The following is an 18,738-nucleotide window of genomic DNA, read 5'->3' on the forward strand; positions in this document are numbered from 1 at the left end:
TCTTCTAAACACAAAGTAGAATCAACTTCCTTTATGTGAAAGGTAAAGTACAGTATCTTAACATCATGTTGTAATGACTGAGAGCATAATTTACTACACAACTGAAACAATGTTAAAAAAAATCCTACACACACAAATCTATTTTATAATGAACAGTTGTTAGAGATCAATAGTTGTTCCTTGTTTCTCATTCTTCTTGTAACCCTGAAAATCCTCTAACCCAAATTTGAGGGGGAGGAAAAGGTAGTTTTTCTTTCTCACTTCTTATCTTTAATAGACCACATTCTGCTGACGGCATGTTTGTGCCACATTAAAAACCAGGGACAAGAATTTCAAAAGCAAGTGCCTCAAGGTTTGGTTTCTAAATAAACATGCATGTCTGTTTTAGAACAGTGCTGACCACCCAGCTGTACCAGGGGACATACTGCCATTTTAAAGATAACAAGGTTTTAGAAATAAATATTGCACAGCTGAACCCAAGGTGCTCAGCACTTTTGAATAATCATGCAACTTATTTAGCTGCACTTAACATTAGACAGTCATTATTAAAAATTTTGCGTCTGAAATAGGGTTGCCAATTTTGGTTGGATGTATTTCTGGAGGTTTCATCATATAACATAATCTTTAATTCCTGGAGACTCCAGAACAATCCTGAAGGGTGGACATCCCTACCCTGAATCATATATAATCTGATTCATTTGTCTCCTCAATCCTATTCCTGGATCAGCCATTATCTTGCTACATCTTCTGGGGTTTGTAAGATTGTGTAGCTCAGTTTACCTTTATGTAACATGGATATACACTAATTACAATTTCAGAGTAGAGTAAAGCTTGATTTTTGTATAAATTTCAAGTATTTTTACATTGCAACCTCAATTACCTAAGCCTGATTTATTCTTAGCATCTCATAATAAAAGTGGCATTACACCCCCAGATATTGTTTACATTAAAAACTATACTGCTTGTTTGACTCTAACCTGAATAGCATTCATATTCTCCATTCCGTTTGGCTGAGGAGATGTGTGCCATGAGATAATGTTGGACCTACAGGATGAATGTAGGTACTATGCTGCACAAATAGTAGCTGGTGTAGTGCGGATAAAGGGCTTTTGCATCCTGCTTCACTAGTATTTGTTGCAAGTTCATATTATTTTTGAAAAAAAAAAAAACAATGCATAAAAAAGTAAGATTTTCAATATGACAGCAAAATACCCCAATGATGATACTAAAGCAGTTTTGACTTTACTGTAACGAAAACCTTCATTCACAGGACAAATACTCACAGGACAAACCTTCATTTCACATAAACCTTTTATCGTGCAGAGCGCCTTAACCCTCTTACACAAAGAAAAAGATTGCACAGTTGGTTGCATTTCAGCATAACTATAAGCTTGGCTGAAATTTTGTTCAAAATACACTACTTCCTACAATGTTTTTCAAAAAACAGAGCTTCTTGTGGAAAAACACACTACTCTCAACACTACTGCTGTAAAACAGCACACAAGACAACTAAAATATAAACATTTTTCAGCAACTGCTAATAGTATTGAGTGCTGAATTCACTGAATGGAACAATTGAAGTATTCTCTGTATGATCACTGCAAGTTAGGCAAGGATATCATATCTTAGATTAGGAAATTCAAAATAGGACTTCTGAATAAGAAATTACAACTTGACTCCCATGTCAGTGGGTAGTAGAAAGGAAAAAAGCTTTTACATAAAAACTACACATGGTTGCAAGCATAATATATTGCTTTAAGCAATGGTGAAGACTAAGATAATAGGGATAGTGCCAAGAAGAACAAAAACAAAAATCAACATTAAACTAATAGCAAACAAACAACAAACAAAAAATAAAAACACATTCCCAGTAGCTTTTCGTAAAAGCAGTTAGAAATGTCTTTTCTCCCTTAAGCAAAAGAAGGTGAAAGCAGGAGGATTATATTCATATCCAGTTCTTTTACAGGTTCTGCTCTCCAAGAAGATTAAGAACATATAGTGTGATCAGCACAAAATGCACTTGAATAATGATGTGCTTTCTATCGTGGGGTGCAGACAGACAAGATGCTGCCATGTTAACATACCTCTTGCACTGAGCGAGCTGCTGGCTTGTCTTGATGATTGGCCAATATTAAAAATGGTAGAGTACATAACTGTGGGTGCTGAAGAGCAGAATGTAGTTCATTCCTCGCCGTTTCTAGATCATCTTCCGAGGAGGCACTGTCTAATACAAATATTACCCCTTGGGATCCTTGGTAGTAACGACTCCAGTACTTCCTAATAGTGTCAGCCCCTTTCAAAACAATAATGAAAACTAATTAAAAACACGGAAAGTTAAATAGATCAAAATTTCCTGCCAGATAACAACCCTACCACTTAGAATGGATTAAAGCAATGGGACAAATTTTGTTTTACTATACATTCTGTGCAAACCACTGAAATCAAGAACATTATTTGTCAGTAAGGGCAGAATTTGGTTGTCCTTTCTCTAAAATTTTCCACTTAATAAACTAGCCATCAATCTCTAATTCAGCTTCAGTGCCACCTAATCCCGCACCTTTCCACTTATAAATAATGGTCTTTCTTCCCATTTTTACTGTTGTCCCACTTGTTCCTCTTACCACAGCTCCACAGTTTCATCATGTGATGGTGTGTGGTGGGGCCTTTGAGGCCCCCTGCTGGAGGTCTTGTGGTCCTATCACACCCCACCCCAGAAATGGAGCAGTGAAGGGTGGGTCCTCCAGGACTGCCTAGAAGGGCTACAGGAAAGCAGCCAGAGTGCAGCAGATTCAGTTAAAAGGAGCTGTAGGGCCTGAGTAGGTCAGATCCTGGCTGGGACCAAAGACTGAGGAAGTCTTGGAAGACGGAGAAACTCTTCAGGCAAGGAGACTTGGGGGAGGCCCTGCTCAAGCAGGGAACAGACAGAGAACGCAAGAAGGTGATGGGACCAAGTGGAAAGCTGCCTGGGGAATAGCTGCAGTGATCAAGTAAAGCAGGCAGTACATGGCTGCTGTCTACAGGGTCTCAGGGTTGGGATCCAGGATCCCCCTGGCCACTGGAGAAGTGGCCTAAGCCACGAGGAAGGGATAAGACACTTCACTAAAAGCCCAAGAAAGGGTCTGGGAATTTAAACAGGCCCAGGTCTGGGGCTGAAGACCCTGCAGAGGGCCAACCACGCGCTGAACTTTGTTAACCCAGAAGGGGGTTTTTACTTGAAGGCGTGACCTGGCTGGAGATCTGGGACAATAAGAACTGGTGAAGGCAAAGCGTCTTGAGGGCACTGCTCTATACCAGGGCAGGCATGGACTTAGAGCTAGCCGAGAAGGGGCTGAGAACTGAGATAAGGCTACAGACATTAACAAGGTAACAGACAGGCCCTGTTGGACCTTTTACTTCAAAAGGGGTTCATCCATCCATTCACCTATTAACTGAGTAACTTAGCCAGAGGGCTGAGCCACTGAAGATCTGCCTGACGAGGGCAACAGCCAACAAGGGGCACCATGAGCAGAGTATGTGTTTGTGCAGGTTTGCACCCAGCTAACGGTAGAACTTTGATTTTATGAACACCAATCTACAAATTACCAGCTATATGAACAATTTTTCCCAAAGTAAAAAAATACACACAAAAGTGATGTTGATGAAGAATAAATCAATGTCCCTTCACATTCCAATGCCTTCAATGCATTTGAAGTCACTTTGCAGTGGGTAGTTTAAAGGAAGAGAAAAAAGTGATGCAGTGCACCATACTGTAACTTAAGCACCATACGTACTGTAATTTTGAGATGTTCAATTGTATGAATTTTTCAGTCCCAATTAGTTCTTAAACAGGGGTTCTATTGTACTTGTGTGTTCTCTCTCATTCATTTGCAGACTTTCTGTAGGAAAAATCAGATTTTCTCATATGTCTGAAGTGCCATACAACCCTACGGTGTTATTGTGCAAAAATATTTGATTCAAAAATATAAACAAAGCCTACCATTTATTTTATAATTATATATTTAGTTAGTGGAATGGTGACATGAAAACAATTCACAAAAATGTCTGACTCAATTTGCTGGGTCAACCTGTAAGACCTCCCAAGCGCTCTGCCCCCTCCCGCAGAGCACTACATGATTTGGCCTTCAGCAACAAAACATCAATCCTGATACCATCTGAGTATGAGTTCTTTGGGACAGGGACTGTTCCTTCTCATCCGTCTGTGACTATCATTAAAAGGGAATAATAACAATAGTACAGGGTGTTTGATGAGTCTCAGGAAAAAAAAAAAAGAAAAGGTAGTTCGGGGAGAAAGAGGGAAATCTTGCTCTTCACATAAAGATAACTATATTTTGAGAGGGGAGAAGTGAAACTATTTATATTTACATACTGTGTGCACATGTGCTGGCTACTGATTTTAAGGAAATCTCAATGTATTTCTGAAACAAACATTAAATTAATTATGCCCAGGCAATGTTCTGAGCAAGGTACAAGGCACTGAATAAGACAACGTAATGTAAGTACAATGAAATATTTTAGGACAGTGTTACATAGTTTTCAAAAGCATCTACCTTAAAATATGTACTTATGTTGTACACTGCTCAGCAAGATAGGTGTTCTACATTAAGTCAGGGTGAAGAGGTCAACGTTTAGAGCACACCTTCCCTAAAAAGGTTCACAGATCCAGGTAAGCACAGCACTTTTCAAAGTGTAATTACAATACATTCTTCACATAGCCATTAAAAATAAACCCTTCCTAGCACTAGTCTGCCTTCTGTTCCTTTGTCCCTCCCTGTTGGTTACTCCAGTAATAAAAGTAGTGACAAATACTACTTCACACTTTTCTCAGATCCGTCTCAAAACTCTGAAAACCTTATGTTTTTAGGTACAAAAAAGGTGCAACTATGTAACTGCTGAATCAAATTAGACCTGACCCTTAAGAAATGCTTATTTAAATATGGATAAAACAGGCTTTTACTATTATAAAAAATCTTGCTTAAATTCACTATTAATTCAGCCTCACTTATACACCAACAGTTCAAATACAGTATGATTTTCTGTATTTTAGGAACAACTTAGATTGTACAGCAAACTGACGGAAAGTGTGATTATATTGAAACACTATTACTCTTCCACACCAACATCCCATAAATATCTTCTTCTTTGCTCTGCTTGCAAAGGGTTTCAGTGTTGCTTAGACTCAACAGCTCTTCCATATGTCCCTCAGTATTATTTCCAGGTACAGTGAGTGGCCACAGGAATCAATGCAATCTTTCAGCAAGCCAGAGAGCAGAAACGATATAGAACAATAGGAATCTGAGACTGTACAGTATATCAACATGGGTTTTACATTACATGCTGGCCTACACTACGCCCTTCCCCATCACCACCCTTCTTCACCCTTTCCTTTCTTGAATTTATTTCTGGAGAAAGATTCCAAAGACTTCTACTTCCTGGCTTCTCCATACTAACAGATTGATGTTTGTTTCTCCTACCATTGCAGTTTAGGTGGTACTACTGCAGCTGTCCACTAGGTGTCATAGGGATGAATCAGCAGACTTTTCCCCAGAAGGGAACACTCCAAGGACACATCTACACTACAAACTTAAGTCAACTTCAGTTAAGTCAACATCCAGTTGCTGCAATAAGCCGGTACTGTGTATCCACACCACACTCCTTGTGTCAGTGCATCCTCACTAGCAGCGCTTGCATCAATGCAGAATAGTGTACTGTACATAGCTACTCCACAATGCAACTCGCCATAGGGGTTTTGGGAAGGACTTGCAATCCTCATGGAGCCAAAACATTCTTGCAGAGGGGACTGGGAACATGGCTTCAACATCCCATGATGCCATTTTCTCTCTCCCTCTCCTGATTTCAACTGGAACCCATGATATTTCCTGTCTTTTTTCAAAAGATTGGTATAGCCGTGCGTATGCCAAATCCCAAGAAGCATGGACCTCACTTTGCTGTGCACTGTTAATGTGAGCATTACAAACACCACATGCCTTATCCTGCAGTATTTCCAGAGCCACGAGAGAAGCTGCTGCATGGAACATGGCAATGTCCTTCCAGCAGCCCTGCTGTAAGTCAGAACGAAACAATTCCCAGTTTCTGCTGGCAGTCACACAGCAGCTGAACATGGGGCAGCACACTTTCAGGTCCTGCGAAACAAACACTGACTGGTGGGATTGCACTGTTAGAGGATTATGATCAGTGTCTGCCAAACTTTCGTATACACAAGGCCACTTTCCAGGAACTGTGTATGGGGCTCTCTCCAGCCCTGCAGTGCAGAGACACTAAAACGAGACCTGCTCCAACAGTCGAGAAGCGAGTGGTTCATCACTGTGCGGAAGTTACAACGTCAGACTGCTACTGGTAGGAGGGGAATCCAACACATCCACTCCATTGCTTCAGTTTCTCTGTCCTTCCTTTTCGACCGCCTCTCCAATTTTAAACTAATCAAGACTTTCATTCTCAAAACATGGACTTCTATTGAACAAACATACTGTAACAAATCACAAATAGAGTTTAACCTGAATACCGAATAGAGTTTAACCTGAATATTACTTACAGATGTGGTCGTCTCATCTCAAAAAAGATAGACTGGCATTAGAAAAAGTTCAGAGAAGGGCAACTGAAATGATTAGGGGTTTGGAACGGGTCCCATATGAGGAGAGATTAAAGAGACTAGGACTTTTCAGCTTGGAAAAGAGGAGACTAAGAAAGGATATGATAGAGGTATATAAAATCATGAGTGGTGTGGAGAAGGTGAATAAGGAAAAGTTATTTGCTTGTTCCCATAATATAAGAACTAGGGGCCACCAAATGAAATTAATGGGCAGCAGGTTTAACACAAATAAAAGGAAGTAATTCACACAGTGCACAGTAAACCTGTGGAACTCCTTGCCTGAGGAGGTTGAGAAGGCTAGGACTATAACAGGATTTAAAAGAGAACTAGATAAATTCATGGAGCTTAAGTCCATTAATGGCTATTGACCAGGATGGGTAAGGAATGGTGTCCCTAGCCTCTTTTTGTCAGAGGGTGGAGATGGATGGCAGGAGAGTGATCACTTGATCATTACCTCTGGGGCACCTGGCATTGGCCATTGTCGGCAGACAGGATACTGGACTGAATGGACCTTTGGTCTGACCCAGTATGGCCATTCTTATGTTCTTAACCTCGGACACAGTGTGGAATAAAATTGGAAAGGGAAAAACGCATTCAGCTTGTCTTTAAAAGGGCAATGGCCTTGCCTGTCACACATCATATGTGCAGCTTTATTCTTAGGATCCTCCCCTGGGGTTGAGTGGAAGAGATATTACAATCTCCCACCAACCCCTCCTGGAACATTTGGGAGAGAGGCAGGGGGAATACGGAGATGTTGGAATGCCGTTCTGCAGGGGCTATAGAGGGAATCTAGCCTCAAGGTGTTTCTCCTGAAGGTGAACCAAATGCCTCAACATGTCTATCTGTTCTTCCAGAATCCCCAGCACCTCCTGCTGTGTGCCATGATCACTCTCCTCGGCTGATCTTCTGCTCACCAGCTCCATGTCCAGTTTTTCAAAGAGAGAGAAATCCTCCAGTTTTTTGCTCAGTGTCCACTATCCCAGAGGCATTCATAACCTCATTAAACATGTCATCATGTGTCCTCTTTCACCTTCATCTTATCTGGGAGAGCCTCTCCACCAGTGTGGAGGAAGAGCCGAAGCCCTCACTTTCAGCTCTAAGCCATGGAAAGCACAAAGTAACCATTATCAATGCAGAATCACTGTCTAGTGCACAGTTGTTATATTAAAAAAAAAAAAAACCCTCTCCTTATTTCACAGAAGTTTAAGGCAGAACATTTTCATTTACACAAGATATTCATTGAACTGGTTTGCTGCCCCAGCCATGGTGCAATTACTAAGCTCAACACCAACCCCTGCTACCCAAACTACAGCCATATTTTGGCTGACGGGGCAGAAAAATCACAATGGGAGAGGGGAGCACAGGCACTGTTTGTAGTTCAAGTAGTTGCAATGAAACTCCCATAGTCTCTCCTACGTGACCCTATTTGATATCACTCTTCTGAGGGTAACAAAGGCAGCAAGAGAACAGATGCTGCAAGCATCCGCGCTTAGACCAGGTCCTTATGCTGCTATGTTGTGTCCTGCAATGATGCCAGCTGAATTAACACTGTAGTGGCATGAGAAAGAGGTCTATGGCAGTGGAAGAAATAAGGCAGCCTTCCCCAGAAAGCTTCTGCAACAGATTGTAGAGTACCTCCACAAAAGTTTCCTAGAAATCTCTATGGAGGATTCCCAGGCCAACCCTGTGTACATGAACAGTCTTTCATGGGGCACCCTCTGCTTAGCTGCCACTGAGAAGCAGACAGCCACTCTACCTCACCTTCTTAATTTTATTTAAATAAAGAATATAAGAACATGAGAGCCCAAAATATTACTTTGAATTTCATACTCACCAGAGGTTCCTTCCCTGACACCACGCTCTGCCACGATGCTGTTCTGCAATTGGCTGGACTGCTCCGGGGTTACAAACAGCTCCTGACTCAACAGGAGCATGCATCCCCCACTCGCCTGTCTCCCATTCTCCTCCTCCTCTTCCTCATCCAAGACCTTCTCCTCAGCATTGTCCACGCTGGCCTGGGACTCCAACTCCTCAGAGGTATCTTGGGGGTCGTGGTGGGGTCGCCACTGAGAATCACATGCAACTCCTTGTAGCAGTGGCACATCTACCACCAGAGCGACTGTTCACCTCCCTTGCTTCTGGTACACCTGCCTCAGTTCCTCGATTTTCACCTGGTACTGCTGCATGCCCTTGGTGTAGCCCTTCTCCCCCATGCGCAGCATGATTTGCTCATGGGAGTCTGTCTCTGCAACTGAATCAGAGCTGTGCCTGCACAGCTTCTTCTCCTCACAGACCAAGAAGATCCACCACTACCTCCTGTGTATTCCAGACTGGAGTACATTTGGAGCATGGAGCTGCCACGATTAGCTGTGCAGACGAGCTCTCAGTGCCATAAAACAGGAAATGAAAATTCAAAACTTCCCAGTCCTTTAACAGGGGAGGAGCTGTTTCCTGTGTACCTAGCTGCTGTGCAGCAGAGTTGAAAACTTTTACCAGAGCAGTCACAGCAGAGCATTATAAAGACACCTCCTGGAGGCCAGTTACATTGATGTAAGCAACACAGCATCTACACTGCCTCTAAGTCAATCTAACAACATTTAAATAAGCACTATGCCTCTCACAAAGGTGGAGTAATTATGTCAACACAGCAGGCAAGTTATGTCAGCAGAAAGGATCTGGTAGTGTAGACACATTCATTATTAGGTTGACATAAGATAACTTACATCAATTTAACTGTGCAGTGTAGGCCAGGGCTTCCAGCAATCCAGGAGTTCATGAACAAACAGCACAAGAGGCGAACTAGAATCTTGTGGGATGATAATTTTTGGGGTGTGCTGCCTGTGTACTCAATATATACAAAACCAGAAATACACATGCACATATTAGACACAGTTGGTGAAGTAATACCTTTTATTGGACCAACTTCTGTTGGTGGAAGAGACAAGCTTTCGAGCTATACAGAGCTCCTCCTCAGGTCTTACCAATAAGAGATGTTACCTCACCCACCTTGTCTAATATCATGAGACCAATGCAGTTACAGCAACACTGCAATCAGCATATACATATAGTTGTATGAAGATTTATATTTTTGTTACTAAACAAGCCGCAGTTTGTGAAAATCATCTCCGCCAGCTTTTGTCTTCCTTCCATGTTTCTGTAGTGAGGTTAACTTGAGATTCATAGCTTCAATATTTTTCCTATTGCTAACTGCTGCCTCCAGCTTGGTCTCCATCTTATTAATTACATTTTAAAAACTGTTAGAATAATATTATTTAGGTTGCATATTTAAGCACTTGAAACTTAGGAAAAGTCAGATTTATGGTTGCCTGTGCAAACTAATTTGTTCCTTTTGTGCATATGAATTATGATACGGTCTTAAATTACATAATTATATACTATTTTTTCCACAGGAAATCAGAGGAAATCTCAAAGATGATTTCATTTAGAAAGGAAAAATATAAAAACAAATTCCATTACATCAGTGGGTCCCCAAACTGGCGCACCAACCTAGGGAGGCATGGAGGAATGTCTGGGAGAGAGGGTCCAGTACCCACAGGGGTAGGGACGGAACACCATTTTTCCAGCCCTGCTCTGCCTCCAACCCCATTCAGCTCCCATTCCTGCTCTACCTCCAGATAGCAGCTCTGCCCTCATTCTCTCCCTGACCCCACCAACCCCAGCTCCTGCCCCACTTCCATCTTCGGCCCAAGCTCTGCTGCTGAGGAAGCCTTGGCTGTGCAGTAAGGAGGGTGGGGGACACACACATGAACAGATTCTATTAATGGGGGGGCATGACTGGAAAAGTTTGCACACCACTGCATTATAAGCAACTATACTAAATACCCCACCCCCCAATAAATCATGCATCTTTGGTAGGTGAACAGTGTGAAATCATGGACTGATTCCAATATAGCTGCTCTGCAATTACTGAGACAGGGACACTTCTACTAGGGCTCACACAGCTTTTCTAAGAATGGGCTCCACCCAGCATAGGTAGATGTAATCTAGCTAGCTCATAGCATGTTTTAATATCATTAGACATTCCTTTTTAGACAACTTTTGGGTGGACACTGCCTGATCTTTAACCCTTTCTGCACATGCTACAAACAGCTTGAGAGCTTCCCCAAAAGGTCTCATTCTATCAAGGTATTATTAAAGAGCCCTACATGTGTCAAGGATGTGTACTTTGTCTTTCCTCTGGAGGCTTAGGGAAGAAAACTGGGAATCGAGGGGTGGGGTGGGGAAATGAGTTGATTCAAATAAAAGTCTGAAATAAATCTGATCAGAACTTAGCATGCTTCTTAAGCATTATCTTAGCTCTGTGAAATATGGCATAAAGTGGACCAGCCATAAGGGCCTGAATTTTCTCTGCCCTTCAAAGTCTGCATAGATAGATGGTATAAAGAGCAAGTTGCCAGAGGCTTAAAAGGAGTCCCATTAAACCAACTAAAACTGTGCTGAGGTTCTAAGATGGAGGGGGCTCCCTAACAGGGGGCAACACATTAATGAGGCCCTTGAGGAATCTTCGGGTTGGCAAAATTTGGTGTGACTTGAGAAGTGGGATGTACTGATATTGCTTCTGAATATTTTCTTATGGAGCTAACTGATATTCTGGAATATCAGGAAATAAGTTTCTAAGGTGACAATGTGCTGCCCAAATAGAAAACCTCTTTCACTTAGCTGCATAGGCCAGTCTAATAGATTTTTTTCTGCTATGCACCAAAATGTTCTGGGCTTCAAATGAATAGTTTTTCTCAATGGAAATTAACCAGCCAGCATCCACATTGCAACAATACTGGGTTCAGGAGTAGACTCTGACCACAGTCCTATTAGATCACAGCAAGTAAGAAGTTATGTGACTGGAGGCTATACATTCCTTAGGTCTGAATACAAAAACTATATGGGCCAAGCTGGGGCAAGTAGTATCGTTACTGCTGAGCCCTGCGTGATTTTTCTCAGGACACTTGGTATTAATGGGATTGGTGGGTAGATGTGCATGATCCCTGGTGTCCATGAGATGAGAAATGTACTGAACTTGGATCCTGGACCTTCCCTGCCCAACCCCCCTTAAAGAGAATGTTGATATTTCTCATTCTGACCTGTAGTAAACAGGCCCAATCCTGGTTATCCCCACCTACGGAAGATGGTCTGCAGGGCAGAGTCCTTGACAGTCTACTTGTAGTTGTCTAAGATTCTATAAGTCTGGTAGATGCAGAACCACTGATGAGATTTGGTGACAAAGGTACCAGTTCCCAAGATGAACAGCTAGTTTGCAGAGCAGAGATAGCCAAATGCTTAGGTTCACAGCATTTCTAAGTACTAGGACATTTATGTGGAAGTGAGTCTCCTCAAGAGTCCAGAAGCCTTGGGTTTGAAAGTGGTCTAAGGAAGCTCCCCACCCCTAACTTTGAGGTATCCGTCCCCAGCATTTTAGAAGGTAGAGGTGAAAAAGTGGTATTCTTTGCACACCCAGCAAAGGTCCTTCCATGAATCTAATGATGAGAGAAATTCTAGTAAGACCTGAACCCTCATGCCATGTGATCATAGAACCACAGGGTTAGAAGGGACCACAAGGGTCATCTAGTCTAACCCCCTGCCAAGATGTAGGATTTGTTGTGTCTAAACCATATAAGACAGATGGCTATCCTCCTTTTTGAAAACCTCCAGTGAAGGAGCTTCCACAACGTCCCAAAGCAGTCTGTTCCATTGTCCTACTGTTCTTACAGTTAGGAAGTTTTTCCTGAAATTGAATCCAAATCTGCTGTGCTGTAGTTTGAACCCATTGCATCTTGTCCTGCTGTCCGTGGCAAGAGAGAACTTTTCTCCATCTTTTTTATGGCAGCCTTTCAAATATTTGAAGACTGCGATCATGTCCCTCCCTTAATCTCTTTTCCCAAACTAAGAATATCCAGTTCCTTCAGCCTTTGCTCATATGGCTTGCATGCCATCCCTTTGATCATCTTTGTCACTTGCCTCTGGATCCTTTCAAGTTTCTCTACATCCTTGCTATACATTGTTGACCAGAATTGGACACAGTACTCCAGCTGAAGTCTAACCAGTGCTCAGTAGAGTTGTACTATCACCTTCCCCGATTTGCATGCTAGGCCTTTGTTAATACAACCTAAAATTACATTTGCTTTTTTTGTAACTGTATTGCATTGACTCAAGTTGAGGTTGTGATCCATCACAACTCCCAGATCCTTGTCAGCAGTGGGGGGGAGGGATAACCCAGTGGTTTGAGCATTGGCCTGTTAAACCCAGGATTGTGAGTTCTATCCTTGAGGGGGCCACTTAAGGATCTGGGACAAAAATCAGTACTTCGTCCTGCTAGTGAAGGCAGGGGTCTGAACTCAATGACCTTTCAAGGTCCCTTCCAGTTCTAGGAGATAGGTATATCTCCAATTATTATTATAAGCCAGTTAGCCCCCCAATCGTATTTGTGCATTTGGTTTTTCCTCCTTAAGCATAGCACCTCACATTTGTACTTGTTAAATTACACTTTGCATGGCGCATAGGTGAAGTCTGGCATATTGCGGGCATGTTTAGTCTTGAGGAAAAAAAGGCTAGGGGAAGACCTGATAAGTCTTCAAATATGGTAAGGGCTGTTAAAAAGAGGGCAGTGATCAAATTGTTCCACTAAAGGTAGGACAAGTAATCAGTTTAAACTGCAGCAAGGGAGATTTAGGTTAGATATTAGGAAAAACTTTTTAACTATAAGGATATTGAATATGTTACCAAGGGAGGTTGTGGAATCTGCTTATTAGAGATTTTTAAGAACAAGTTAGACAAACATGCCAGAGAGGGTCTAGGTATACTTGGACCTGCCTCAGCACAGAGGGACGGACTACATGATCTATCGAGGTCCCTTCCAGCCCTACACTTCAATAGGTGCAGGAAGCCATATGATGCAGGAGCTAGACATACAGACATTTGTAGTCGAGCCTGCAGCTGGGTTGATATGGTCTGCCATGGTCTCAAATCTCCCCTGTGGTAATCAAGCTCTTGCTTGTGGAAAAAAAACTTATACAGCTCCTGTAAATTCTATTCTTTGTGTTAGCCACCTATTCTTATAGTAGTACTCATCCCCTATATCCTCCAACGATGTCAGCCTTGATACGCCACTCATCCACTTCTTCTACAGCTATTACTTTTTCTACACTGCCTCCTACACATGGAATATCCTCTTAATTATGATTCACCAAGCTGTTCATTCACTTCTGTTCATTAAAGCCCTCCTTCAGACTCCTCCTGAATTGTCAACAAGAAAGGAGTCAACAAACAAACTTCCAAAATTAAAGCAGCCATGTGATCTTATTGTAACAACTCTGGTCCTTCCTCTACCTAAAATTTCTTACCCCATCTCAACCTCATTCCTTGAATGGCTACAATATTTAAATACTCCAAGATTTCACTATGACCTTTTCCTTCATGGCCCAAAACACATACCAATGAAGCAAGGAGCAGAACTCCACAGAAGTGGTGCAAGGCTTGGGGTGGACCACTGCTGGAAGCTTAGAATTTGCCAATAGAGAAAACCTCCTTCAGCCTCATTTGGGCAATTAAGAGAAATTTGATGATAAAACTTAGATTTTTCCATCTCTAATTAATTCTTTAACTCCATCAGTCTGTAAGTTAGAAATATTTCATCACAATTTTCAACTCTCCATTTACAGGATGGTGGATTAAAAGACCAAATTTGGCTTCTTCGGTCTCTAAAATTACATGACTATATGGATGTAAATGTTCTTTGATGTGATTATTCTGAAATGTATTACTGGGAACTAAATCAATATGATGAAGTATCTACGTCTCAGATACCACCAATAACTAGCACTGATTTTGTTAGTATCATGAAGCCAGCAACCAAAGGAAAACACTGACTAAATTACTATCACTCCAGAGGTGGTGTCTCCAGATTATGAATAAGACTTCTTAGCCGGACAACGTGAAGAAGCTTGCCATTGGTGCTGTCCTGTAGTACCTGTACTGTGGATAAACCAAGGGGCCCAGTTTATCCAGGGAATTCACCAGCACTAAATTCATTAATTAAAATTTTAAACAGACAAAGTCAGCTTCTTCCTTGCAATTTTTCAAGTCTCTTCACACTCCCTCATTCTCTCGTTTCCCACATTTTATATTCAATCAGGTGCAGTTTCTGCTTACAATACCACGCTAGGGCTTTGCTGGACCTCCAACTCCTCCATTTCATGGTTAAAAAAACAAGAGTACTTGTGGCACCTTAGAGACTAACATATTTATTTGAGCATAAGCTTTTGTGGGCAACAACCAACTTCATCGGATGCATAGAACAGAACACACAGTAAGAAGATATTTATACATACAGAAAACATGAAAAGGTGGAAGTACCCATACCAACTGTAAACAGCTAATTAATTAAGAGAAGCTATTATCAGCAGGGGAGAAAAACTTTTGAAGTGATAATCAAGATGGCGCATTTCGGACAGTTGACAGTGAAGATACTTTAACACGGGGAAATAGATTCAATTAGTGTAATGACTGAGCCATTCCCAGTCTCTGTTCAAACCAAAGTTAATGGTATCTAGTTTGTATATTAATTCAAGTTCAGCAGCTTCTTGGAGTCTGTTTTTGAAGCTTTTTTGTTGCAAAATTGCCACCTTAACGTCTGTCACTGAGTGATTAGAGAGACTGAAGTGTTCTCCTACTGGTTTTTGAATGTTATGATTTCTGATGTTAGATTTGTGTCCGTTTATTCTTTTGCATAGAGACTGTCTGGTTTGGCCAATGTACATGGCAGAGGGGCATTGTTTTTTTTTTTGCTGATACAGACTAACACAGCTGCTACTCTGAAACCATTTCATGGTGTGCCTTAGCTAAGTGAGGGGGGGTTATTTATAACTGCACAGTAAAAGTACCATTGTGGGGCATCTGGGTTAAGGAATGCCTAATCTCCTGAGTAGTAGTCTAATCAAAGAAACAGATTATCTCATCTATTTAACAAATTCAAAACTTCATGTCTTGCAATTTAAGAAGAAAAAAACAAAAGGAATTACACAATTGCTATGTCAAAAGAGAAACTTAACTCTGGACACTGGACTTAGCAGGCAAATGAAGGAAGAACAACATTTCAAATATTTCAAGTATTTAAATATTTGTAATTTTAAAGTCCCCACAGATTTTCTTACTGATTCAAAATCTTTTTTAAAAAAACAAAAAAAACTTCTAATATTTCAGAAATTGGATTCAAAACCGGATTCAATGTACCAAGTTAATATTGTTTAAAAATACAATATAATTTGTTCAGCTCAGTGATGCAAGAAGTCAGGATACTCCATGAGTCAAATAATCAGAAAATTTAACATTAATTCACTTTTTTGATGTTTAAGAATCTAAAACAGTGTTTGATAAAAGGCAAATGTCTGCAACAGAGCACAGCAAGCTTTGCTCTCTGTCTCAAACAAATACTAAAGAATGATGAACAGTTAATGAGACCAAGAACAGCAGATAATATGAAAGTGGCTGTGTTTTCTATAAGCTGTAAATGAAATTTTTTTTGTATAATTCTACAGAAACGGAGAACCTGCGTGTATTAGAAGCTCCAGGAGGTAACTAGAATGGTACAAACATACACCACCTTCCACTACAAGGAGGAGTATTCCTTCAGCCAAACAAAAGGAATAGTACACAATCAGCATCTGTTTCGCATAACTGCTTGGCTGCTGAAAGAAGAAATCTAAAGAAAGTATGAGTTTTAACTGTCAGTCCTTAAAGTATTTCAAACAAAACTTCACTGTGCTCAGGCAACTGGACAAGGCTTGCAATTTTCCAAAGGCTAAGATTGCAAGGCAATTTTTAAATTAATTGAGTACATCACAAATTAAAATCTAAACGGAACTTTTCCCTTTTGATTGACATGCTGCAATGAATAGTGAACCTTTGAAGACAGATTCCTTTCAGCCTCTCCAGATTCTCAACATCAACTGCCCAGACAAGACTGCTATAGTACAGACAACAAAACTCAGCCACAACATATTAGTGTTGGGGGGGGGGGGGGGAAACAGGACAGAGATCTTACAAAACTAACCTAATACAGGCCCCTCTCCCTCAACATCAACAGCAGAAATTCCAGAACAAAGTTTAGCAGAGAAAGAGAAGTTACAAAAACTAAACTGGTAAGACTTCTCTGTACACTGTTTATACCAATACAGAAATGATGTAGTCTACTATATACAGCAATTCACCTCCACATGCACAAACAGAGGAAGGGGGAAAATATCAGGGGCCAACACTGCCTGACAGTATCAACACACTGATGCACTGCAATCAAGTCAAAGGTGTTGCAGTCTTCCCGGTGCTTCTACAGAAAATATAAACATATGTAAAAGCTGCCCTGCATCTCTTTCCAAGTGAGGTCTTCACTTTTCAGCCCTCCAGAAAGCTCCATCTCCTCTTAAGAATCTTCATCCTAATGCAAGAGAAAACATCCCTCCCACTTCAAAAAAAATATTAAAAATAAACAACCATCAGGCTGGGCACTGAAGCCCTTGAGTCTAAATCAGTATCTAGCTACCCGATATCTACCTTTGACTACATTTAGACTCCAAAATTTGGCCCCAAGTGACTTTACTTTGCGACATTGGGAAAGAATTGCACAGCTAAATAGAACTCAGATGTTACTCAAGCACTATGGTGACAAGTACAATATCAATGCATAGATAAATATGTCATAATTAAGGCTACAATTCTGTTATAGAAGTCACTGATTCCATGACCTTCCAGGACCTCTGACTTCTTCTGGGCCAGCTCGGGGCCATCGGAACAGTGGTCTCCAGCCCGCCAGAGCAGCGGCTGGGGTTGGGTCAGCTGCAAGCCCTGGCAGCACTCTGTCCTTTATATTGTGAAATGAAAGTAAAAATCGATCAAATATGCAAGTGATTAAAAAGTGTTATACCTCCAAGTTCTTTTACATTCAAGACGGCATTCTGGAATGGCACTGCTTTTATGCTAAAACCTAAAATTAGAAACAAAAAGTGTTAGTAACGTATTTGGTAAGATATTTTAAAATAGACTGTATCCATTAAAACTATTGTGTTCACTGTGGTTTTAGATAGATTAGTCAGTCACATTAAATATAGATTGGACAGAAGCAAATCAATGAATACAAATAGACCTATAAGGAGGGCCCTACCAAATTCACGGTCCATTTGGTTAATTTCAGAGTCGCGGGATTTTTAAAATTGTAAATTTCATGGTTTTAGATATTTAAATCTGAAATTTCACAGTACTGTAACCATGGGGGTCCCAACCAAAAGGTGGTTGGGGGGAGGGCGTGTCTCAGTATTGTCACCCTTACTTCTGCGCTACTGCCTTCAGAGTTGCGCAGCCCGAGGGCAGCTGCAGCCTACGTGCCCAAATCTGAAGGCAGCACCACTGCCAGCAGCAGTGCAGAAGTAAGGGTGGCAATACCATACCAAGACACCCTCAATTCTGCACTGCTGCTGGTGGTGGCGATGCCTTCTGAGCTGAGCTCCCACCCAACAGATGCAAAGCTTCCTACAGCCAGGGAGGTTCCCAGAGGTGGGTTTGACCCTGCCCTGGGAGTAGTCTGTGCAGGGGAAGAGGAAGTCCTGTCCCTTCCCAGACCATCCGGGACTAGCAATTGGAGTTTGGTGCAAAGTAGAAACCCCTGGCCAGGGCACGCCCAGCCCCACCTCTCCCCAGCTCCAGGTCCAGCACTTGGGAGTTAAAGAGACCTTGGGCTGGCTGTCGGAGAGGGGCAGGGGGTTACCATGGGCCCTGGACAATTGCTCAGTTGCCCACCTGTAAGGTTAGCCCTGCTCCCCCTACAAAAAGAGGCAACCTCCCCATACCATGTCACCCTCACTTCTGTGCGCTCCTGGTGGCAGCACACCTTCAGAGCTGGGCTCCTGGCCAGCAGGTGCTGCTCTCTGGGCACGCAGCTCTGTGAAATCTGGTTTCCCCTACAATAGCCAGATTTCACGGGGGAAATCAGATTTCACAGTCTGACACACATTTTTCACGGCCGTGAATTTGATAGGGCCCTACCTGTAAGCTTGTCAACATAACCTTTCTATAAATAGGGATTTGTTAGCTTTGCCACAGAAACTCCATTCTGCTAATAACTTGCGCAA

At 41.7% G+C, this 18,738-nt stretch overlaps 1 protein-coding gene across 7 annotated transcripts in view; it reads right to left on the minus strand.

Annotated features, from left to right (window-relative positions):
* ARL15 (ARF like GTPase 15) overlaps positions 1-18,738 on the minus strand; it is a 357,433-nt gene that overhangs the window by 181,375 nt on the left and 157,320 nt on the right. For all 7 annotated transcript variants that reach the window (XM_075066944.1, XM_075066943.1, XM_075066946.1 and 4 more), the window contains 2 exons: positions 17,538-17,597; positions 2,085-2,293 (listed from right to left, as the gene is read on the minus strand). In XM_075066944.1, coding sequence (XP_074923045.1) covers positions 2,085-2,293; positions 17,538-17,597 — 269 coding nt within the window. The remainder of the gene's footprint in view (positions 1-2,084; positions 2,294-17,537; positions 17,598-18,738) is intronic.

The sequence above is a fragment of the Chelonoidis abingdonii genome, chromosome 6, assembly GCF_003597395.2.
Source record: "Chelonoidis abingdonii isolate Lonesome George chromosome 6, CheloAbing_2.0, whole genome shotgun sequence".
Classification (NCBI taxonomy): Eukaryota; Metazoa; Chordata; order Testudines; family Testudinidae; genus Chelonoidis; species Chelonoidis abingdonii.